We start from the raw sequence: 25742 nt of genomic DNA on the forward strand, positions 1-25742 counted from the left end.
GGAGTGGAGACCCAAAGCCCATCTGTAGGCAACTGGACATCCCCTTACAGAAAGGTCACAGGGAGAAGAGGAGCCAGTCGGGGTGCAGCATAGCAACGATGAAACATACAACTTTCCTCTAGTTCTTAAATGGTTCCTCCCTGCAACTATCATGATCCCAACTCTACCTTACAAATCCAGCTGGAATCATCCTGTTTTTAGAGCTTGAGGGAGCTTAGAAAAGTGCTCATTCAATTCCTTGCAATACACTGAGAAGTTATTCCTCCTTCTTGCATTGACTAACCCAAATAAATGAGGACCTACTATGCCTCAGGAACTCTTCTGGATGCTGATAGATAAGATGAATGAGAATTTGATCTTTAGAGGGTAACCCTCAGTCACACTATAGCCTTAGCATGACAGGGAGAGGCAGGTGGCGCTGGAGCCTGGAGCGGTAAGAAGACCCAACAGAGGAGGGGGAGCAAGCCTCAGGGAGGGATGCTGCAAAAGCCATACATACAACTCCACCAGAGCGGAACTGAGCGGAGCCAGAGACGTGTGCAGGGGCTCAGTTTCAGCTCTGCATGGCTGCCCGGGCACTGCTGTGAACTCCACAGATCTTAGCAAAGCTGGCCTGTCCCCCTTCCAGTGCAGTGGATGCGGGTGGTTCTCTTTTGAAAAGAGTTACCACGTGGCACCATAAGTGCTGAAGCTGGCAGGGGTTTCCGGCTGTACCCAAGGGAACAGACCTGTTAGTCGCTTGTCTGTCATTTCAAAGAGTTTATCACTTTTGTCAGCCTTAGAAGATTTATATGTAAAGTCTCACACCAGTGGACTCTTTTGAAAGCTTCTAGATCACTACCAGTTAGCCCGCTGAGTACAGTGGAAACAGCTCACAGAGCATGAGAAACAGAGTAGGTGGATGGAGAACATACAACCTACTCTGGACACATGTTGTTCCATAGCAAGACCCCAAATGAAAGCTTTGAACATGCGGATGGGGCATGCCACGGAGTGATTATTCCAGAAACTGCAGGCATACAGGGGCACGTTGAATGCTCACCCACTCTGGCACCTCCTGATCCGCAGCCGGTTGGTGCCTGGTCACTGCCCCTGTGTGGTTAGTTTCCCTTTTCTTTTTCTTTTTGGAATCTGCTTTGAAGCATGCTTCACATTAGCATGGAGGGTGGGGCTCCTGCTAGCCTGTGTCTATTTCAGGCGTCACAAGACGAAGATCCTTTGCCACACCTGTCTACAGATGGCTTAATGTGGACTTGAGTGTCCGGGCACCCTTCTCTCTGCTCTCTCCAGATGCTCCCCATTTCTCTTCCTTTCTTTTGACCCTCTGAGCCTAGGGGCCTGCTTGGGTAGGTGTCTGACATCACTTGGTGCATAAGCGGATAGACACGTTGTCCTTATTCATTCAAAGATATATTTATGCCAATAAAAGAAAGAGGGCTTGTGGGTATTGGTGGTTATGGGAAGTTGAGGGCTGTGGGTAGAGGATTTGAAAGTATAAAATGAAATGAAATTTGCTGCCATTAAGTTGATTCTGATGCACCAAGACTCTCTAGACCAGGGTAGAAGTGCCCTGTGGGGTTTCCAAAGCTTTGTGGAAGCAGCCTGCCTCCTCTTTCTCCCACGGGGCCAGCTGCTGGTAGTCTTGAACCGCCATCTTTTCCAACAGCAAGTAAATGCTTCACCTCTGTGCCTTTGGGACTCCTCTTTGCTAACCCAATTCTGTTAAATGAAAACCTTAGTTGTTTCACTTCTACCTTGGTCTCCCTGGATGCACATGTATGGACACACACATACACATGTGCACACACAAATACACACACAGTGTGCATGCATACACACACATGCAAGCCCACCATGCATCCTTTTCCCTGGAACAGCTTGGAATGGTGGGAAATAAGTCATGTTCTGGAGAGAGACAGACCAGGCTTTGAGGCTGACTTCACCACCTACTCACTGTCTGGCCATAGGTAGTGATTCACCTTTCCGAGTCTTGCTTCCCTTACTTGTGAAATGAGGAGAATCCTAGGTGTATTGCAGAATTGGAGGAAAGATTAGAAGTAGTGCATGAAAATCACATGACCAAAGCTGGCGATCAACAAATAGTACCTCTTACTACAACAATGGGACTAATACTATACAAGGTATCAGGACTCAAAGAGAAAAGGAAAAATTATAGGGCAATAGAACGGGAATGATGTGTTATTCATGGAAAAATTCTATGGGGAAAAAGGTAATGTACTTATTAACATATGCTAGATGGATTTTGTTTTATAGTGCTATCATAGCTGAACGAAACCCTTGTCAGCTCGGTTTTAAGAAAAGTTGGGCCAAACACATTTGGTTTCTGAGAGCCCAGTTGGGGGGCTAACCAAAAGATCAGTGGTCCAAATACAGCAGCTGTTTTATGGGAGGAAGAGGTTGGTGATCACCTTTTGTTATGATTTCAGCCTAAGAAACTTTATGGGGCAGGTCTACCCTGTTCTAAAGGGCCACTATGAGACTGAATCAACTTGATAGTACCACATAACAGTACAACAACATAGCACGCTTCTCAGAAACCAAGGCCACCTTGGTTAAAAAAAAACAGGGTCCCTGCCCACCCAGTTAGTAGGAGAGTTCAGGTTGTCATTGTTATTGTTAGGTACCTTCGACTCAGCGACCTTTATGCACAGCAGAATGAAACACTATCTAGTCCCGGACTCCCCACATTTCTTGTTATGCTTGAGCTTATTCTTGCAGCCACTGGGTCAATCCATCTTTAGCAAGCACGGTGTCCTTTTCCAGGGATTGGTCCTGGATAATGTGTCCAAAGTTGTGAGATGAAGTCTTACCATCCTAGCTCCTGAGGCACAGTCTGGCGGTACTTGTACAAGCCTGATTTGTTTGTTCTCCTGGCAGTTCACAGTACTTGCAATATTCTTTGCCGACCCCACAATTCAATTTTTGTTCAGTCTTCCTTATTATTGTGCGACTTTAACATGCAGATGAGGTGACTGGCGATACCCTGGCTTGGCTCAGACGCACCTTAGTCCTCAACGTGACGTCTTTGCTCTTCAACACCTTAAAGAGGCCTTTGCAGCAGATTGTCTCAATGCACTCGTCCGTCATTTGAGTTCTTGACTGCTGCTTCCATGAACATTGACTGTAGAGCCAAGCAAGAGAAAGTCCTTGACAACGTTAACCTTTTCTCCGTTTATTAGGATGGGACCTATTGGTTTTCTTTACATTGAGTTGTAATCCACACTGGTGCTACAGCTCTTGATCTTCATCAGCAAATACTTCAAGTCCTCTTGGCTCTGAGCAAGCAAGGTGGCGTCATCTGCATAATGCAGGTTGTTAATAAGCCTTCCTCCAGTCCTGATGTCCTGTTCTTCTTCATGTAGTCCAGCTTCTTGGATTATTTTCTCAGCATACCGATTGAATAAGTAGAGTTCGGGTAGGAGCGAGATAATTGGAACTTTCAGGCCACTCCTACCTCAGTAAAAGCAGTGTCACATCCAGGAAATGTTGCCTCTAAGTGGAAAAAGCTGAAGCAGGTAACTAAGAATCAGGTACTCAAAACTCAGAAAAAGAGACTGAGTACCATCAAGTGGATTCCAACTCATAGTGACCCTATAGGACAGAGTAGAACTGCCCCGGTAGGTTTCCAAGGCTGTGATCCTTTATGGGAATAGAAAGCCTCCTCTTCTCCCAAGGGGTGACTGGTGGTCTCCAACTGCTGACCTTGTGGTGAGCAGTGCAACTTGTAACCACTAGGCCACCAGGACTCCAGCAGGATCAGTTACAGCACTGAGCAATCTCTCTGTCCTCCAATCCATCAGTTCAAGAGGTTATAGGCTCTGTTTACACATGTACTGTGGTCACATTTTTATAATGTCTCCCGTGGGAGTGAGGAAGGCATGAGCCACGGATTCTGGCTTCTTGCATAGGCTCTTGCTGTTGTGGTTCAGTGCTATTGAGTCTGTTGAGACAGCGACCGTATGTAGAACAGAATGAAATGCTGCCTGGCCCTGTGCCAGCCTCTCAACTGTTCTCGTGTTCGGGCCCATTGGTGCAGCCACTCTCTCAATCCACAGAGGGACTGGATCCATTGTCGTTTTGGTCAGGATGTTGAAAGGAGATGCCAAGCTGGTTTACGAGATACTACTTAGTATTCTTTAAAAAAATGCTAGGGAAACAGAAAAAAAATGACTGGGATGTGTGCCTGTGCAGGTTTGTGAGCGTGCCCGTGTGCAGTGAAGCTGATCAGAAAGCCTGGTTAGGCGAGGAGAGGGAAAGTGACCGGTCTCCAGAGCCCTGTTCTGGTCAGATCAGTTTAAGAACTCCGAAATCATTCCCCCCCTTTTTTTTTTCATGTGAAAGGGTTGGGAAAAAACCAATAAATCTAAGGAATTTTAGTGTTAAGCACTGGACACCAAGCTGTTAAATGTCAGATGAATTGCTGTGAGATTTCTGAAGTCCTTGGCTTCAGAGAGATGCCCGCACATCCAGAAGATAGAGGATAACGTATATACTCGCATATAGCCGATCCGAATATCAGCCGAGGCACCTAATTTTACCACAAAACTGCCTTAAAAATGTGCTGAAAAACCCAGCTTATACACGAGTATATACAGTAAGCAAACGGATTAAAACGGAGTAGCTTGTGAAGGGATTAAACCACAGATTCAAACTTACCAACACACCTGAAGATGAATCAGAATGGGCAGTATCTTGTCTTGCTCTGTATCAGTTGGCCCTGACTCGGTGACAGCTAACACAACCACTAGTCACAGTTTTCCATTTTGTCTAATTTCCAGCAGCTCCAGATGAAGGAATGGCACGTATGTGTAACAGTCTTTTAGCAACGGTCTCTAGCCATCCTCCTGCAAAGCCACGTTGTAACCCCCAAGCCACACGTCTTCCATCACCATCCTCTTCCCGACTTTTCCTTCTTTCTGTGTCTTGGGCTGCAGCCTCTTCTTCCCCTTGATTCCTCTATGCTTGAACCACCTGACTTTATCCTCTCACTGCACTGTCCCCTTCCCTTTGAGTTAGTGTGACATCTCTCCAGTGATGTCCTGGCTCTTTCCCTGGGCACTCTCTCTGGGAATGCTGCTCCTGGGTAACTGGGAGAGCACCGCCCCCAAATGACTCCTCAGGCTCTCCATCTGCCAATGGACAGATTTTTCAGTGACGTCTCCTTGACTATGGGGTTCCTTGCTCATGGGGTTCTCATCTTTCTTCCTCTTTTCCTTGTAAGCCCTTATTGCTACTCGCACTTTGTAGGTTGGACATCTTTTCTTTCCTACCAGATCATGAGCTACCAAGAGTAGGATGGTCATCTTTATTGTATCCTAGCCCCTCATTCATTGACTTGTGTGTCATTCCCCCTCAAATCAAGACTGGCCCCTGGTTTGAAAATAAGATTAAGAATTTCAAAACAAGGTGTGTCCATCCTATCGAGTCACACAGTGTACTGTTGCTCAGAAGAACTGGCTCCACCCTCAATCGTTGATTTATGACTATGACGAACCTCGTTGCCATCTCCTGCCCTTCGCATTTTGGTCAGTAGACTGTCTTCACGTTTCATGATCTTATTTCCTCAAATGTCTTACGGTGAGGGGTCTGACTGGAAAGGTAGTTTTGTTATTTTGGTAGTTATTTCCTCCAGTTTACCCTTACACTGTGAAGGTGCTGCTTTAGCTCAAGACTCAATGGCATTTCTTGGCTTTAAAATCATGTCATTTTCCTCCTGAATGAAGTGCACTTTGATCACAGAGATGCTTCTTAATAGTGTCTCCCAAACTGCAAGTACTTGAAAGTAAGACAGGAGCAGGAGGATTTGAGGTCATCCTGTGAGACGCGGTGTGCTTACAGTCAGGCCTCTGGCCCCTTGGCTCGTGGGTGGCTCTGCCGGATGCACAGGGAGAGGACTAGCAGGAGGTGCGGATTTGGAGAAGGAAGTGTATGTGTGGCTTGTGAGTACAAGGGTTGAGCCAAGTGTCTGTTAGACAAAATGTCTTTTTCTTTCCCTCAGTGATTTATGGTCATAATTACTATTAGTAGGTGGCTGATATTTAAAATGAAATATGGTCCTTCTTAATTTTAGAGCAAATAACAACACAAATAAATTAGCAGTCAAATTAGCATATTGACTGGCTGGGTGAAATATGCATAACATTTGCAACCCTCGTAATAAATAACTTGAAAATATTGCTGTTAACGTTTGCATTTCCCCCCAAGGAGTGTTGGAGGTCTCTCTGATGTAGTTTTTCATCCGTTCCCTGGCATGGATCAAGTTCAGGCAGAGGCTGATAGGAGGTTCCAAGGTGAGGATTCCAGAGTTAATTGAAATGCACGTCTCGTTCAAAGCACGTCTCATTGTCAGCCATGATGAAAGCAGAGGATGGAGAGAATATAAAGTCACCCCCCGCCCATGCCTTTTCCAGCAGAGCTCTGTCATCTGCTGTTACCATGTGACAAACACTGAATTCTTAATGTGAGCTTGTCGCATGCCTGACACATGTCTCCATGTGTTCCACGATCTCGGCCTCCTCAAGGTCTTTTTATGAGCACAGATATAGAAAGAGAGAGTGTACCCCTAGAGTGCTTGGGGCCCTAGAGGGGGTGACGGGGCTGGAGCCCTGGCCAGGGCTCATCACATGCATCCTAGGCAGTGGGCTCTTGATGGTGGAGGCGGTGGTCATTTTTTGCCTGATGGCAATGAATAGGGCCATAGAGATGAGTCATCATAATGAACAGTGTGTATAACCCCTGACAGAGAAGCCAAGCAACGTTCTCAAGGTCACAGAGCTTCTGTAAGGAACCAGGTGTGGAATCCAGGTCTACCGGCTCCCTATCTAAGGAGCCCTGGTGGCTCTGTGCTCTCCTAGACCATTTCTCAAGCGCTCACTCACGACCACTCCTTTCAGGTGGCTTTTGACTGTTTGAAAGGAGGCTGCCTGACTCCCATGTTTCCGGTTGAAGAGGTGACTGTGAATGAGATGGGAGTGGAGAAGGAGGGCCGGGGTGAGGTGGGTGAGCAGAGTGGAGAGGCATGAGAAGCAAACCACACACTGGGGCCGATTCCCAGAGACAGCAGGTGGACATGTAGTTTTAAAACTACCTCCGACTCTCCATGAGCTAATATCCTTATTTCAGAAGAGTAGAATCTTTGCTGAGAATTGCTCTCCCTAAAGTTGAGCTTTCAAATTCATGCTGCTCTTCAGAGCGCTGTCTCGAGGTGGCGGGATGGCACCGGCCTGGCCTAGCTTGGCAGCCAAGCTGACCTGAGGGGGGAGTCCTGCCCTTGCCCCTGTGAGTTGTGGGACAGCAGAGCAAACTCCTCTTTCCAAGGTTGGCTTTTCTGGTTTGCAGTACAAGTTTGCAAAGCCTACTTCTTAGAGCTGTTTTTAGGATGAAGTGTGATGGATGTATTCCAATTCTCCCTTCCATGAGCCGTCCTGCTTCCTCAGTTCTGGGTGGGCAGATATTTGTTTTTGAATTCCCTGTGGATCCAAGTTCCGTGGCTTGTTCACACATTTTTGTTGCACATAATTGAATGCTTTACCTTGGAAGGTTTTGAGACCAATTCCCCCATGAGGGTGTTAATGACTGTGAACTTCAAAGTAACTCAGTGAGGGGAATGTCTTTGTAATTAATCATTTTCTCCTCATTGATTGGTTTTCCTTCATTCACTCATTTACACCGGCGGCGTGTGACACATGCCAGACACATGGATAAGTGCAGAGGAAGTAATTGAGGGTAAAGAGAGACAGTTGACACGGTTCTGGACTGGGAGACAGCAGTACTCCATGGAGAATAGCTTGCCCTTAAGTGGATTGTAGCCATACAATAGGATGAACACATTGCTGGACCAGAACTGACCAGCTTGGCTAGTTAAGGGTTTTGGAGCTGGGCCTTTGTGGATGAGTCTGAGTGTCAGCTGGAGAAGCAGGGATGCTCAGGTAGCTGTTGTCAAATGGCCTGTATGCGCGGATATACATTCGATGGATCATGATAGAGAACCACTCATCAAGTACTGATGGTATTTGTCCCATCTCTTGGGGCTTCCTTGTTCACACCTTCCTTGGCACACCTCCCTCTACCTTAGGTTGATGGCCTTTCTTAGTGTTTAAAGTAGACTTGGCTACTGGGTAGCAAATAAGCCTTCTCTGACCGCACTCCGTGCACCTTCACGGCAGGTCAACATGTTTGGCCTTGCACTCCGTCTTCACATACCGTGGAGGCCCCACAAAGTCGTAGCTGCATCTCCTTCTGCAGAGCTTGTCATTCAAAGAGTTGTTGCTCCCCACGCTTCGCTATCTTTTTTCTGGTGACTACGGCTTCCACTTCTGGAGAAGGCTGTCGTGCTTGGTAGCGCAGAGGGGCCCGGAAAGAGAGGAAAGCCCTCCATGAGATGGGTTGGCCCAGGGGCTGCAACAGGGGCTCAAACATAAGAACACGCATGAGGACGTGCAGGTTGGGGCAGAGTTTCGTTCTGTTATCCGTAGGTTTCCTGTGAGTCAGCACTGATTCGACTGATGGCACCTCACAACAACAAACTTCCTATTCCACGAGCCCTGCGGGGAGAGTGGGTTACGAGTTTAATTTGTGGGATCAAGGTGGGGCTTTCTGCTTTCATACAGGTTTACTGTCTGAGAAACCTGAAGGTGCCTTACAGGGCCAGGCTAAGTAAGAATCCTCTCGATGGCAGGAGTGGTGGTGGATTTCCTTTGCCCTGGGTGTTCCTTGTTCCTTCCATTTCCTTTGTACCCCTCTTCCCCACTATCCACCTCTTCTCCTCTCCCTCATCTGCTTTGGCCCAGCCAGTGATCCCAGGGGGTCACTGTCCAGCTTTAAATTGTACAGCACCACCTCTCTCTCTCCTTCCTCTAGTCCCTGGCAACAAATGCTAGCTGATCGCTTATGTAGCAGTCGGTGCGTGTTAAGCATCTAACTGTTTAAGAGAAAGACCCAAAGGGCTCATGAGGGAGAGGGAAGCGGGGAGGGAGGGGAAAAGGTGAGGACCTGATGCCAGGGGCTTAGGTGGAGAGCAAATGTTTTGAGAATGATGAGGACAATGGATGTACAAATGTGCTTTACACAATTGATGTATGTGTGGATTGTGATAAGAGTTGTATGAGCCCCTACTAAAATGATTTAAAAAAAGTGAAAGAAAGAAAGACCCAGGACAATGGATGTACAAATGTGCTTTACACAATTGATGTATGTGTGGATTGTGATAAGAGTTGTATGAGCCCCTAATAAAACGATTAAAAAAAAGTGAAAGAAAGAAAGAAAGACCCAAAGGTCCTAATCTGAGCTTAATGCTGTTCTTGCTTGTGGCAAGGCGGACTTTGGCTTTACCCAAGAAGCCCCCAGGTCTGTGCCCGTTGGAAAGCTACTAGCCTCGTAGCATAGAGGCCAAGCAGGGGATGTGCCTAGTTCACCTCTTTTCCTAGGCTCAAGCTCGCTCTCCTGCCTTCTTCTGGAAGGATTCCCTTTGCCCTTTGCCAAGGATCCTTCTGTCACAGGAAAGCAAAATGTGTGTGTGTGTGTGTGTGTGTGGTGTACTTTCTTCTGACATGGCAAGTTGCTGCAGGGCACCTTCCTCTCGTCGATTCAAGTCAGTGCCATACTGTTCTGACCTTCTGAATAACCCAGCGGTATTCCCAGAGAGGCAGCTCGAAAGAGCCTCCATTGTGGCTTGGTTCTGTAGCATCCGGGTTCTTGAGCTAGCCTCCTGCCCTGGTTCCTGCGCTAGCCTCCGGTAGATGCCTTCTTGTCCTTTCCTATCTCAACTCATTTCTCTTTTCTGGTTTTCCCTCCTAGGCTGCTTATTTGAGGATGACCTCTGCAGAGCATCTGAGGTCTGTGTGAACGGTGAGTATGAAGGTCGCGGCTCACACGTGGTGGTTTTGCTGGGCTTGCCTGTATATCCGGCCAACCAAATGCAATTTCAATTAAGGGCTTCAGCTAAACAGCACGGAGGCTGGTCATCAAGCTCTGTCTGAGTGAGTTCTGTTTTGTTTAATGATTCTGAAAAGAATGGTGGAGCAGAAATGTCTCCGGGGGCTATCCAAGGGGAGAAAAACATGGGGAATCAATGAAGTGAAAAATATTTTTTTCTAGGACTATATGTGCCTGCATGTTTACCAAGTCTGCGTCTATATCCACATTTACATCTCAGTCTGTTGAGATTTAAGGGAAACTTTGCAACAATAGAGCCATCAAGGATAAATTCTTTATTAGAGGGGAGAGAGGAGTTACCCAGATTGAATCCACCTGGCTGCTGACATCATTAGTATATACCGTTTGTTCTCCTCACATCCCCACACCTTAGTTGGGCCACTTTTCCGGCGGTTTCCTTGCATCCAACCCATTTCTGTGCTCTCTGTCAGCAGGCAAGTTGTTTACTCTTGATGTTGCCTGTTGTTTTCTCTTAGCAGATGTCTAGGAAAATATATTTGACATTTTGTGCATAGAGATAAAATCACTCAGCGATAGGAAGTAAGAAGGCTACAAATAGTCCCCCACTGGGATGGGGTGGGGTGGAGAGCTCCATTGCTCTTTAACATACCTTTTCTTACAAAGGAAGCAGGCACTTAGTGCTTACACCATTGTCCTGAGAGAGGATGAAAATGATCATCACCATCGTCTGGAGTCCAGTTATAAGCATTTTAATCAAAATTTTATTTGGGAGTAAACCCAGTTACTGCAGCCAGGAAGCTCAAGAGGAGCTACTAAGGTCTTCAGTTGGAGAAAGACAGCAGTCCCTTTTTACACGGAACTTTTGAGGAAGTCAACTGGAGTGAAATGGCCAGGTTCTGGAAAATTGTCATTGAAGCCAAGGCGGGCCTTTTCCCGGTGGGAGCAAGTTTATGATTGGGCCGTGGGAAATAGCAAATTATAGATGGCTGTGGGGATACCTTGGTTTGGGTTTTTCTTCTTTTTGAAGAGGATGTGGTCAAGATTGTGCTAAGTGGTGATCTGCACTCGCGGACAAAGCTCCAGCCACTCCATCAGACTGTGGGGTGGGGTGCTGGGAACACACCTGTGACTGGAAGTCGCTGCATTGGTCCTCCGGTCGGCAGCCTGGCAGGTTGTAGCTTCTGTGCAATGTTCTCCTTCAGGCAGCTGCACTCTGTGCTTCTGGGACCTGTACCTTGTACAACTTTTATTTTGAGGCATCTTTTAAAAGATGAAACTAACTTAAAAAATACGTTATCTGCCTGGACTTATAAAGAGAAGGAGGGGTGAATGTAGTTGTGTGTGTTTGTGGTGTGTGAGAGTGTATGTGTCTGTAGGTATGTGTGTGAGTGAACATGTGTGAAAGGCTGTATATGTGTGGTATGTATATGTAGTATGCTGTATAAGTGTGAGTATGCATATATCTGTATGTATGTATGAATATATGTCTGTGACTATATATGTGTATGTATATGTGATCATGTGTATATATGTGAATGTTTGTGTGTATGTGTATCTCTGTGTGGGGGCACATGTCTAAGGGCATACACATGTGTATGTGATATGTATACATGGTATTTGTGTATTGTGTTGGTGTGCATATGTATCTGTGTAGTAAGAGTCTGTGTCTATGGGTAGATGTGTGTATGTATATAAGCATGTATTTGTATGTGGGAGTGTGTGTGTGTGTGTATAGTCTGTGTATGTGTATGTCCATGGAGTGAGTGTGTATGTGTGTGTGTGTATGTGTATGTATCTGTGGGTACATACAAGTGTTTAATTTAATTTGAGACATACGTAGTACCAGCAAAATAAGAAAAGCCTGTAACTCCTTTCCCCCTCTCTCTTTCTTTGGGACACTAAGCAGGTTCAAATGCCATGTCATAATCACACATTTGTTTTCTTCTCTAACATCAAGTTGCTTCCCTAATATGGGATTACATGAACATTATATTAAGACAGTAGCTTTGAAGTTCTTGGGAGTCGAAGGGAATTTAAATGTAAAGATGAATATTCAGGGACTTGATTTATGGAAACAGACAATGTTTGCTATTTTTCTAGTAACATAAAGGCTTCGGAAACAGCAAAACAGGCTTTTTCAGTCTTATGAAATCATGTGGTTTGTGTAGCTGGTAGGAAGTAATAATAATAAAACAAAGTGTACCCAGCTGTTATTGAGCCCAGATTGATGATTGCTACTGGCGACTCTGTAATGCAGCCTGACAGCTGGTCGGGGGCAGATAGAGGAGGCCAGGCAGCCACAGTGAAGACAAACACGGTGAAAATGGACGATGGGCAGCGTTGTAAGTGCAGGATGTCACGTTGTCAGACGCAGAGCCAATCTCTCACTCACCCTGTCTTGTTTCCTCTCTTCTGAGGCCACAAATGGAAATACGCAATCTTATGAAGTGTATGTAGGTTTGAACATGTGTGTGCATCATGAGATATGGCAAGCAAAGTCAAAAGATGAGCCCTGGGAAACACCCCAGCACCATACATGAAGAAAAGGAGCATACCCTTCATTACAAGAGCACCTACCATTTATATGCAAACGCCAAAGAGCTAACCAGGTAATTTACAGAAGAAATGAAAATGACCAGCAATTATATCAAAGCAGAGGCAAGCACAATCATTTTTATAGGGGCAACCCCCCCTGAAAACATCTCTGTTAATGGTCGCTATAATTCAACTCAGGCCTGCATTGACTGACCCCTTGTGCACCAGAGTAGAACTGAGATCACAGGGGTTTTCAGTGGTTGGTATTTGGAAGTTGATCTCCAGGCCTTTCTTCTGAGGTGCCTCTGGTGGACTGAGAGCTCTAGCCTCCCCGCCAGCAGTCAAGCACATCCACTGTGTACAGCACCCAGGAGTTCTGGAAGCACCTGTGAATACACTGAGATAGGGATTCTTTAGTATGCAATATTATGTATCTGTTAGAAATGAGTTGGATCAACATTTTCAGACTAGAAACATGTCCATTCTGCTATAATTAAGTTGCAGAGGTGGTTAAATTGTGATCTAAATCCGTAGGGAAACCCATAAATGTATATGGATTGGACCAGGAGAAAGAATGTAACAAGGAACACTGGCTATCTGTTGTGGGAACTAGGAGTAGCTTGGAAGAGCCCTGGCAGCTGCTAACTGAAAGATGGTTGGTTTGAATCCATCCCCCACTCCTGGGAGAAAGAGGATTCGCTCAGCTTCTGCAAAGATGCACAGCTTTGGGAGCTGGCGGGGACAGTTCTACATTGTCCTGTAGGTTCGATATGAATTGGAACTGACTTGATGGCAATGGAGGGACAATTTGGAGAGGACATATATGAAGAGGTTGTAATTTACATTTAAATACCCATTTACCTCCCTATATAAATATATAGAATAAATATATAAAAATTAAAAAAATATATATATATATAAAGTAGCAAGGCCTGGTGATGTAGTAGTCAGTTACACGCTGGGATGCTAACTGCAAGGCCAGCAGCTCAAAACCACTAACTTACCCTGGGGAGAAAGATGAGACTTTTTACTCTCATAAAGAGTTACTGTCTCAGAAACACACTGGGGAGGTTCTACCCTGTCCTATGAGTCTGGTCACTATGAGTCGGAATCAAATCAATGGGAGTGAGTTTTGTTGTCATGGTGGTTGTTTATTAAAAACATGAGTGTGTTACTTTTTTGATAAAAAAATCTACTGTGATAAATTAACGAAGACATTTAATCAAAAGTCTCTTGGGGTGATTCTGAAATGCAGATCTGGGGACACCCATTGCTCCTGGGCCTGAAGCTGCATAAGCCAAGACTCATGTCCACAGCCCCAGTGGAGCTGCCCTGTGGAACCTTGAGACTCCACAGTTCTGGGTGCAGATGGAAGGTTTCATGGGAAGCCAAAGGTGGGTAGATGGACTGACAGATGATGCACGGAGAGTAGGTCCTGGGGAGTGTATCCCTGGAGACAGCAGGACTGCATCACAGCTCTGCATATCAGGTGAGCACTGAGGGGAAGCTGGAATAGGAAGCTGGGGACAGATTAGCCACAGAATTCCAATGAGTTATGTGGACTGTACTTAGGGGGCCGACAGGGATGGACCCAAGAATTGGATTCAAGGCATGATAGCCTTGTGATCAACTTCCAGCTCAAGGAAGCATCGTCTGCCAACAATGGGCTCAAACTTCGCAAAGATCGTGGATATGGTGCAGCATTTTGTTGTGTTATGCGAGTACCCTGGCTACCACCAGTCAGAGCTGACTTCGGGCAGCTAACAGCAAGCCACACCAAGTGTCCCAGTTCTTGGGCAGTGCAAATAGTTAGCTCACATGCTTGGCTACAACTGAAAGTGTGAGATAAGAGCCTGCACAGAAGAAGAAAGGTCGCACTGGACTTCTGAGAACCCAGCCATTGAAAACCCAGTGAAGCACAGTTCTACTCTGACACCCATGGGTTTGCTGTGGGTCAGCATAGGCTTGACACAACTGGATAATCAACAGATGGAGCGTTGATAGCATGTGTGGCTAAAAGTCTCCTGACTCAGTTTAATGGGAGAAGGGGGAGCTCTAGATGGGGAACTAGTGGTCCAGGGCAGCAAGGAGGATGAGAAGCTGTGGGAAAGAGGAGGGTCTGAGCTCAGAAGCGAAAACCAGGCTGGTCAGGCCATGCCCTAAGTAAACTCTGCTCCTTTGGCTGTAGGTACTTTGATGGTCTCTGAGTTGCCTCTCTTCAGGGTGCAGGTACTCTACTCCACTTTTGGGCCTCTTGTTTCTCAGTAAGAGGAGCCTTCTCACTCTGTTTGAAGCACTAACTCTCTCCCTCCCAACCCCACTTGCTTGGGAAGGACGTGGGTCTGAAAGCTGCGTCCTCATGCTGAGGTTCTGTAACCCCCGCAGTCTAAGGTACAGCCTCTGGGCCAGCTAGTCACTTGGGGAGACACCAGCCACCCTGCCTGAGTCCCTGTTCTGGAGGGGAGAGGCTAACAGAAGGCACACCTGGACAAGTGGGCCCAAGAGCTGCTTTTACTTTTAAACTGCTCAGCACTGTGCTCTTCTTGGCGTGTTAGGGGACAAAGAGATAGACTAGGGGCTTCCAATATTTTGACTCCTGCCTACTTAGTGGGACCCAAACTCAAAGCCTACCATCACTGAGTGAAAGCTGACTCACGGCAACTCTGTACAGGGTGATGGAGACTATCAATCTTCATAGGAGCAGACCACCTCCTCTTCCTCCTATGGAGGAGCTGGCAGACTTGAATACTGACCTTGTGATTAGCAGCCCACTGCTTAACCCACAGTGCCACCATGGCTTCTCACTCAGGAGGACAATGGCTGGTAATCTCACAGAAGGAAGTCAGCCATCTAAGCTCCCTTTGCCCTCGGGCCTTCTTCGGTGGCTCAGAAATGGTGACTTTTATAGTTAGAGAACAAATGACAAAGCAAGGAAACGGCAAGACTTTATATCGTCTTCCTCATTACCCTTACCTGAGGGCCACAGACCATTTCCCAAGGATTGTCAAATCTATCATTGCATCAGATCCCCACAGCGAGGCCAGAACAGGGCAGATATTGTCATCAGAGCTTTACCATAGCGATTTAACACGATTGAAAGTGTCTGGGAGAGGTGAATCCATTCGTCTAAAACAACAATTACATGTGTAAGAACAGAGGCTTGGACCCCAGAGCCCTGGCTTCGAACACAATGATCCTTTCAGATGAGCATCAAGAAAGAGTCAGGGTGCAAAGAGTGCAGCCCCACAGTGTGGTGCTTTAGAACAGGCTCCAGGGACAGGCTGCTGGGGTTTGAATCCTGGTTCTGTCACATACTAGAAGGACGTTGACCTTGCTTCTCAATTTCTTGCCTGTAACATGGAGAGAATTACAGGTCTAGGCCATCAGGTGAAGTAGTCCTAGTTGCGTAGTGGCTTACACCTGTGTTGCTAGCCACAAGATTAGCAGTGAGAAACCACCAGCCGCTCTGAGGGAGAAAGATGAGGCTTTCTACCCCTGTAAAGAGTTACAGTCTTCTGGGAAAAAGTGAAAGACGTATCAGAGTTCATAGACTGCAACTAATATAAATAACTTTGTCTTTATAAAATAGAAAAAAAATAAAAATAAAAAAATAAAATAGAAAAAAATTTCATGAATGAGAAAAACATAAAAAGAGCTACAGTCTAAGAAGCTCCCAGGGGCAGTCCTACTCTGTCCTCTAGGGTCACTACGGGTCGGCAGCAGCTCAGTGGCAATGAGAGAGATGGCAGCAGGCAGGGGGGAAATGGGACGTATATATACTTAGAATAATGCCGTGTAACTATGTGCTCGATCACCAGTGTGCCAGCTGCCATCTTGTTGGTTTGCATTCACTGCACCCCCAAGTATGTCAGAGCAGGATCGTGCTCTGGGGGGTTTTCAGGGGCAGGTTTTGGGGAAGCAGGTTGCCAGGCCTTTTTTCTGCGGTACCACTGGGTCCCGCAGAACCTCCAGGCCTTCAGTTAGCAGCCCAGCGCATTAACCACTGCATCACTCTATGGCAGAAGGGCTCTGGGATAAACTCTGGGCTGAGGTTCAAACCCCCGACTGCTGCCACAGAAAAAGGCATGGAGATCTTTCATCTGTCAAAATTACCGCCAAGAAAACCTTACGGAGCGCAGTTCTGTGCTTTCGTGCCCAGGCCTGATGAGAGCTGATCAGACTCGAGGTCAGCAGGCGTTTTGCTCTTTGCTTGTTTGAGTCTTATGCTAGAGGACACTGTCATCTAAGGCAGACGGAGCTGGGATCAGCGTCTCTGCGGAGCAGTGTGCCGAGCCAGGGCAGGCAGGCTTCTGACTCTGCCTGGTGCTGTCCCGAGGCTAAGGGAAGCTCAATGAGGTGCTGAGGGAAGAAAAGCAAGTTTCAAATGGAATTTGATACGATTTGCTCTGCTGCAGCCCCTTCTCTGAGTGCTGTTCCTTAGATGCATTGTCCGGCATCAGAGAGCCCCATATGTGGGAAAACTCGCAATTGTGTACATCGGTTCAGTTAACACCTGTTGCAACGAGGACCACTCGCTCAACCAAGTAGCCAGTGAGCCTCGCCCTGAGCAAACTCAGTGTTAGGCATGGACAGAGCAAGCTGTTCCCAGTTTTCCAGTGCTCCCTATCACAGCGGCAGCCTCGGGGTGCACTGGGACGGATGGCCTCCCGGGAGTTCTCACGGTCACCTCCTCTTCCCACAAAGTCCCCAGGCCCCTGAGCAGGGTGGCCTTCCTGGAGTGCCACTCAGCTCTGTCCGGAACAGCATCTTGTAGTATTCATTTGTGGGACAAAACCACGAGATCACACTGCATGCTTACGTTTCTGTGCACTACCAGCCAACCCCCTGCCCTTCTGCCTCCTTTGAAGAGAGAAACAGATGCAGGCAAGGAGGGGAATGGGTTTGAGAGCCCAGGTCACCTTTTGGGAAAGTCCACTGGTTGCCTATGCCGTATGCATACAGGCAATGGGGGAAGATAAACCCTTGGGTGGAAAGGGGGAGTCTCCAAGCAAGGCTGAGACACCCGCGAACTGAAGTTCTTCAATCCCATACTGGCAAAACCCACTGCCATCAAATGGATTGCGATTCATAACGACCCTGCACAGGGCGTCCAAGACTATAAATCCTTATGGGAGCAGGCAGCCTCTTCTTTCTCCCTCACAGTAGCTGATGGGTTTGAACGACTGACCTTCTGAGTAGCAGCCCAACACAACCTATAGCATCACCGGAGTGCCTGCAGAATGAGGAAGAAGGTACAGTTAAAAGTTGGAAAGTGAGTTTTGTGGAGAGGTTCAAGCCAGTGTATGTGTGCCAGCTCCGCCCACAGTTGGCATGACCTTGAACGCACTCCCGGTGAAATGGGCCTGAAACGGGCCTCGGGGAGCGGAGGTGAGAATGAAGACCAGCTCTGTCTTGCGATGGCTGTGATGACAGATATGTAAGAGTGAAAAACTTGTGGATCTTATGTTTGTTAAAATTGCAGCCTGGAGCATTGGTCTGCTCTATCAGGCACTGAGCCACTGAGAGTTGGGATGGACTCACTGCTATGACCTTCTCAAAACTCCAGAGCTGCATTTCCACTCCTTTGGGACCTCTTCAATCCCATCCCGGGCTAACTGAAAGTATCCCAGAGTTTGAAACCCTCTGTATTACCAAACCAGGGGACACCAATTTCTGGAGGCTCTGTGTGTGTCGGTATAGAGCGGGGCTCCACTGCGTTTTCCCAGGAGAGTGCCAGGCCTTCTGTGGCAGCTGAGCATGCTACAGTTCACCCCACCCAGGGGCTTTCTCTATAGTGCTGCCTCCTCTCAGGGAGCACTAGGGACACACACCCCGGCTCAAAACATCATCCCTCCTAACTGGGCTGTCAGTCCCATAGGGGCTTTCTGCAGAGTGCCCTGGCTCAGGCTTCCCCCTGACTGCTGCCATCTGTTGAGGAGGCAGGGGCTCCCCTCAGGGGCCTTGGCGGCACCTTTCAGGCTTCCTGGTGCACCTCTCCTTGAGGCCTTCTGCTGGAGACAAGTACCAACTCTCCTTTGCTTTCTCCATCGGCTTCTCCACTCACACAAAGGCCTTGAGGCATCTGGCCCTCACTTTGCTTCGGTCACCCATATCTTAGTCCACAGCTTGGTGCACATCCTATGGGCCTCAGAGGAGTCCATGGGTGCTGTGGATGGGGAAGTGCCCATCTCTGGAGGGAACGGTGGGCAGTTCAAACCCACGCAGAAAGGGCACAGCCCTGACTGTGGAGCACAGTTCTCTCCTGACACATGGGGTCACCAGGAGTCAGGATCCACTCCAGCTTGCCCTCTTCTCCTTGGCTTGCGCTGCCCACAGCCCCTGTAGCACAGTCTGGATGCCCAGAGGTAGGCCAGGCACCACAAGAGTCCCTTGCTTGTCTCCCTGAGCTCTCCACCACAGAGGTGACACCATGGGCAGGACCCACCCTGCCCTCACACCCTGGTCCCCGCCTGTCTTTATCCCTTCACAGCACTTTTCGCAATCTGAAATTAGTCAGATTGTCCCCTCTCTTTGGAAGTCAGGGCTGGCCCCTCTTGCATCTTTTTTCTCCACCTCTGGTGTCTAGGGAGTGCCGGGCACCTGGGGTGCTCAGTATGTGCTTGTTGAATGACTGAGTACATATGCTCTCTCAAGGTGCAGCTAACATCCTTAGAGGGTGTATGTGTGCACATGCTTGCCGGAGGGCCAGAGAGGGACTGCCTTAAACTCTTGGTCTCTTCCCTTACGCGTAGAAATGAGCGCATACTAGTGACCACGTCACCAGATGATGAAGAGGGCCCTGTGTATTAATTTGAAGGTCCCTGGCAAGCCATTAACAAATTGTAGCCACCACTCAGCCATGAGCAGTTCTCTTCCTCCACTCATGTCTTTGGCAGCTTGTTCCTCCCTTGGAGGAATGATCAGATAGGCCCATTTTCATTTGCCTTTGCACCTCCTACCAAATTGCTGTTTCCCTGAGACCAAGGACCATTTGCAGGATCCGTTCGTTTATTTATTTATTTATTTTTATTTTTGAAAAACCATTTTATTGAGGGCTCGTATAACTCATCACAAACCATACATTTGTGTGTCAAGAACATTTGTACATTTGTTGCCATCCTCATTCTCAAAATATTTGCTTTCTACTTGAGCCCTTGGTATCAGCTACTTATTTTTCCCCTCCCTCCCTGCTCCCTGCCTCCCTCATGAACCCTTGATAATTTATAAATTATCATTATTTTGTCATATCTTACACTGTCCGACGTCTCCCTTCACCTACCTTTCTGTTGTCCATCCCCCAGGGAAGAGGTCCCATGTAGATCCTTGTAATCGGTTCCCTCTTTCCAACCCACCCTCCCAGTGTTGCCACTCTCACCACTGGTCCTGAAGGGATCATCCGTCCTGGATTCCCTGTGTTTCCAGTTCCTATCTGTACCAGTGAACATCCTCTGCTCTAGCCTGATTTGTAAGGTAGAATTGGGATCATGATAGCAGGTGGGGAGGAAGCATTTAGGAACTAGAGGAGAGTTGTATGTTTCATTGTTGCTACACTGCACCCTGACTGGCTCGTCTCCTCCCCGTGACCCTTCTGTAAGGGGATGTCCAGTTGCCTACAGATGGGCTTTGGGTCCCCACTCTGCACTCCCCCTCATTCACAATGATAGGATTTTTCGTTAATTTTTACAGATGTTTTCTGCATTCTTGTTAGGTATGAGATGCTCTGCGAGGCACAATGAGGTTTCTAGGATGAGCAATGTGAAATGTTGCCATCTGTAAGCTTCTGCCTCATGGGCCCTGGCGTTAAGGTGCAGGGGGTAGGTGGAGGCAGCCCTCCCAGGTGCTGGGGAGTTGCCATGCAGGGCTTTGGTGAGCCAGACCTTGAGAGAGGAGTGTGAGGTCACCACATTGAATGGTGCCTGTAGCTGAGGCAAGTATGTCAGCTGCGAAGGAGAGGCCCTGGGAAAGCAGCTGGTTCCAGAAGGGCCTGGGTGCCCTCCTCGGGGTCTGGGCGGGGGTCGGGGGAGGGGGGGTGTTGAAAAGTGGAGGTTGGGGTCACATTGGTACTTTTGATCACTCTATCCCCAGAATGGAGACGAGATTGGAATGGTGTGAAAACACACACAGGAAACTCTGATAAGAGACTAAACATGTACCAATTACTGCTGTCGAGTCATTTCCAACGCATAGTGACCCCACAGGAAAGAGGAAAACTGCCCCTGGGGGTTCTGAGATGGTAACTCTTTAGAGGGCCAGAAAACCTCATCTTCCTCCCACGGAGCAGCTAGTGGTTTTGAACTGCTGACCTTGTGATTAAAATCCCACTCTTCTGCCAGAATTCTGAGCAATATTAGCAGCTAAAGTGTACATTCTTTGTGACACATTGGTTTGGGGGCTGTTGAAAGAGAGGCAAGATCTGGTGTCACGTTATGTGGAATTCACCCAGACATGTAACTCAAGGCAGAGATGGTATTGATTTTGGAAGAAAGTATCATATTCATCTCTGCATATACCATAGAGTATTGCATGTAACGGATACTTAAGAAAGGTGATTGAAAGTTTGTTTGGGGCTGAGACCTAAAGAACACAGGTTTGAAATTCGGCCCACGGGTATGCAAATTGGTAGTGCCCTAAGAGCGCAGTGACCTTGAACAAGTTACCGAAGGTGGCGAAATTCCAATTTCCTCACCTTAAAATTATGAGTGGGGATTGAATTCACTCTCGTGAGGAAATGTGTTGGCAAATACTCAGACAGCACTTGTGGCTTGTTGCGACCCCACCGGAGAGGATAGCTTTTATTATTGTTGAAAAGACAATATGGGAGTGTAATAAGTGTGTCAAGGAACACATTGGCAGGAACCAATCTTCACCCTTCCTTCTAATCTCTCTGCATCTTCCCCTTCTTGCCCCAGCCCTCCTGCGCTTCTTTGGCATTTTAAGCTTTCCTGAAGCCTGAAGGGAGTACCACACATAAACACTTCTGTTGCCTGGGCACAAAACATTTTTTTCCCCTTTTCATCGTCATGTTTAGCAATCACAAGCTGGGTCTGTCAACTGCTCGTTGTGATTTAGTGGATTACCCAGCATGCTGTGGCAAATTTGATAAACACAGCTATTCTGTTTTATTGCACTGGAAAAAAATAGAATAATAAGAAGCCTTAATTTGACAACTGGGAGACTGTGAAAAAGTACAGTCAGTTTGAAAAAGAGATTAGGTAGCAGCAATAAAATCTCCGCGGTATGAATCACGAGCTACACGGGGAACTTGGAAAGGGCAGCGGGAGCAGCGCAGCTGAGCAGGCTGGCAATGGCTCCCTGGGCCTGGGCTTCCACATGTCTGTGTGGGAAAGGCACTGGTTTCGCTGGTGGGAGGGAATTCAGTGGTCTCTGGGACCTACCAGCTCCCAAGCCTTGAGTAGTGTGTTTCATGAACGAGTTCTCAAAAAAAAAATTTTTTTTCATCCCTTCAAAATAGAGATTTTTTTCTCCTGCTGTGTCTACTGCTTGGTTTATAAAAGCAACGCAGTATGACTTGAGTCTTTACTGAGCAAAAATATCTTTAAAAAATAGTTTTACTGACATATAATTCACGTAGCATGCACTTCAGTAATTTGATCATAGCAGGAAGTGTTGTACCATCACTTTCTCTTTCCATAGAATCAGCTCTACCTTGCTAGGGCTAGGATGAGTGTCCCTGTCCATTTTATTATCTGGAGACAACCTTTGGGAGTTTTTAAAAAAAGATTAAACTTCTTTTACCAGGTTAACTCCTGCATTATTTTCGTGTTGCTTGTTTTCCTGTACCCTCTTCATGCCTCCACACCCCACCCATTCTCCACGGCCTGGACTCAGCCCTATATTCATCATCCCAGCTCGCTGGGCTCGCCTTCCTTGGACCGCCAGGAGCGTTGGGAATTTGTCCTCTGCACACGTGGGGTGTGTGCCTTTGACTTTCTGTCCAGGTTGATGTTCCTCCGGGGAAGTGCTTTGTATTAGAATACTACTTCCACTATTTTGTGCATGCAGAAAGTTTGTTCTTCTGGATGTTTGCCCTTTGTGTTCTGACAAGGAGGCAACCCTCTTAGAGGACAGCAAACACAGCTTATTGAGCGGTAGCGGTATTTTTGAGTGCTGGTAATACCTTTCTTGATTCAAGCTACAATACGGGCTTGCAATTCCCCGTGTTAGTTGTTATTTGCCTTGGAGCCTGTGCTCGTTCACGGTGACCCTGCATGACAACGAAGCATCTTTGTGATCCTCAATGGGTCTGAGTCTGTTGTCCTGGCTCTTGGGCTAGTGCATCTCATGGAAGGTTTTTCTTCATTTCTGTTCACCTGCTACTGTACCAAACAGGGTGTCCTTTTCTGCTACTGATTGGTCTTCCCTAAGTGAGTTGAAGTCTCACCATCCTTGGCCTTTTGGAATACTCTGACTGTACTTTTCTGGAATCTAATGAAGTCCGTCACAGTCTGTCTGATCATCCAGGTTCTTGCCTCTGCCCATTTTGATGTTCACTTTTCCTGCAATCTCCTCTTTTCTGCCTCTTGCCCTATCTTCTGTCCACCTTCCAACAGTCCTTCTGCCTTCAGGTGAAGGTCAGCCCTCCTGCCCCCTCTGCCTTCCAAACTCACACCATGGGGACCATGCTGACTCACGGCAACCTTTAGAAGACAGGACTTACAGGACTGCCCCTGGGACGTTGCAAGACTGCACTTGTGGGTTTCCAAGAGTTCGACTCTTTACAGGAGTAGAAAGCCCCATCATTCTCCTGTCCTGCTTTTAAGTAAAGTTTATTTGCTGGTCAAGCATTGACACATATAGATTAAGTTGCAACAAAGTCTGGGTTCTCCTTCATTTGCGCTCTCTGACTTTTGGGGTACCTTGGTCTTAATGAGGGGAAAGGCTAACTTGGTCATCGCCAGTGCCTTGTAGTTGTTTTGTGCAGAAAGGCTATTCTGTAATCTGCTCGGGGACCCTCATGACATTTCAGAGTTTATTTGGGAAACAGGTGTTAACCTGGATTCTGAGAGTGTGGATTGTCAAAGGGAGAGAGAATGCCAGAGAACACAAACCCAGAGGTGAGTGGTGTGGAGAGAGTGGGTGTCAATGGGACCCGCATGTGGCATGTTCCCAGTTTGGGGGCCATGATGTGGGAGCGAGAGTTGTACTGCAGTACATTGTCTGGCCGTTTTCATTCTTTTTTATTGCACAGTCAGTTTCTGGTGTTCTAGCTGGCCTTTCCTTATTCTTTGTGTTGCTTTGGATTTTGTCTTTTCTTCTTCTATTGAGTTCTACCAAATGGATTGGGGAGGAGAGAAAGTAAGGCTACCTATTCCAGCTCATGTTTGACTTCACTTTACATTTAATGTATATTTCAAAGGGAGTCTTTGATTTGCTGTATTTACTATTGTCATTGCTCCAGTACTCTGGTAACCAGTTGATTTCCATCCCCCAATTACGGTTAGAGGGAAATCAGCAGAGGCTTATTTCCCATGTAAATCTCGCAACTGTATCTTGGGCTTCCACTGCCCTTCACAGCCTTCTGCAGAGCAGAATCTCACAATGTAAGCTCTGAGAGTTGAAACCACGTCACGTGATCTCCCTCCTGATGCACTTTGGGCTAGATCTGGTTTTCAATATTTTTCATATTGGGGTTTATTTCTGATGTATCTTGACCTTGTCGGCAGTCTTCTTGAATCCTTGTTATGTGTTTGTCTGGTTTTCAGTATATGAATCCCAGGATTGATGAAAACAACCAGAATAAGGGGTACTGGGGTGGGGATATGGAGATATGGTGGGGGAGGTTGGGCGAGGGAGGAAGGCTGATATCAAGGAGTTCAAGAAGGAAGAAAAAGCGTTGAAACTTAACATGGTAGTAATTGTATAACACTGCTTAATGTGATTGAGCTATGGGGTGATATGGCATCTGGATTAGCTCCTAATAAAGTGATTTTGGGGGGGAAAGGAACAACAAATAACACTAGGGACAAGGTTCTGAGCGTTCAGAGAGAAGGGTACGGTATGGGAAGAGGAAAAGCAGAGAGGAGCAGGTGAGCTATGGGGCAAGGATCAATTGTTGCCCTAAAATGTGTGCGAATTGTTATGTGGAGAACTGATTTGCTCTATAAACATCCACCCAATTCACAATAAAAAGCTAAAAATTAAAGACAAAAGATAAGAAAAACCAAAACATAACAAAGACAAGTCTTTGTTCAGAATGGTTTCTGTCCTAGAGCGACATGTATATCTCTGGATGCATGTGTCCTAGAGGCATGTACTCAGCCACAATGTGAGGCATGAGGAGTCAGTGAAACTAGGTACATCCCTCCCTCCCCCCAAGGTGTCAAAGCACGGGCATAGCTGGGATGCAGGGAAAAAGTGGAAGGTTAGCAATGTTCCAGTATCCAGGTCAGTTCATTTAAGAATAAGAGCTGTTCATGAACAGGTTGTGTGTGTGTGTGTGTGTGTGTGTGTGTGTGTATAGGCTTCAAATGTTGAGTGGAGAAATGGAATTGAAAGATAGTGGAATTTTCCCACAAACTTTTTGAGAACCCCCTTCCCTCATGTATATGTAATATAGGGATGAATATGAATATATATGTATATACACAACATATATATATTATGCACTTATATCTGCACCTTTACATTATTGGGGTTTCATAGGTTTTTGTTTGCTTGTTTTGTTGCTGTTGGTTTGTAATAGAAAAATTAGCATATTCCTGAAACCATGACTTCTTAGGTATGCATGTGTTGTTTGCAGGGGAGACAATTGGATGTAATGCAAAGTGTTAGGAACCATCATATACGCATGATCAATACAATATGAAGAAAAATTTCTTCTTAATTACATGGTGACAACTTTCAGAATCTCCTAGTATCTCAACTTTTTTAGAATCAGCTCTCTCAAATAAGAAGACTCTCACTTAGGATCCTAAATAAAAAGCATCATAAGAGCGCACTTTAGACTACAACCTATGATGAGATAGGCCGCATTCTCTCCCTGTCATTTTCTAACGGACACATCATGTTTGATTGCACTTCACAGTGGTGACGACAAGACTCCACTTTCAGGAAGCCTTCCTGATGGCTTCTGAGCCTCCTCCTCACTTGGCGCCCCACAGTCCCTGCTTTCACCCTATGGTGGTACACCTCCCTGAACTTGTGTCTCTCGCTCGCCTGATTGTGAACTTGTTCAGTGAGGTCTCAGGGATCTCAGTATTGTAGGTGTCAGCATGGTATCCAACGTAGTCAGGGGAATGCACGAAATGGTTAGGGATGAAGGAAGGTGTGCA

The 25742-nt window shown here is 46.9% G+C and overlaps 1 protein-coding gene across 1 annotated transcript in view; it reads left to right on the forward strand.

Annotated features, from left to right (window-relative positions):
• PTPRN2 (protein tyrosine phosphatase receptor type N2) overlaps nt 1–25742 on the forward strand; it is a 1475949-nt gene that overhangs the window by 190199 nt on the left and 1260008 nt on the right. Inside the window, exon 2 of the mRNA XM_045290142.1 lies at nt 9817–9867. Coding sequence (XP_045146077.1) covers nt 9817–9867 — 51 coding nt within the window. The remainder of the gene's footprint in view (nt 1–9816; nt 9868–25742) is intronic.

Source organism: Echinops telfairi, unplaced genomic scaffold, assembly GCF_000313985.2.
Source record: "Echinops telfairi isolate 266 unplaced genomic scaffold, ASM31398v2 ScPeMD7_31;HRSCAF=116, whole genome shotgun sequence".
Classification (NCBI taxonomy): Eukaryota; Metazoa; Chordata; class Mammalia; order Afrosoricida; family Tenrecidae; genus Echinops; species Echinops telfairi.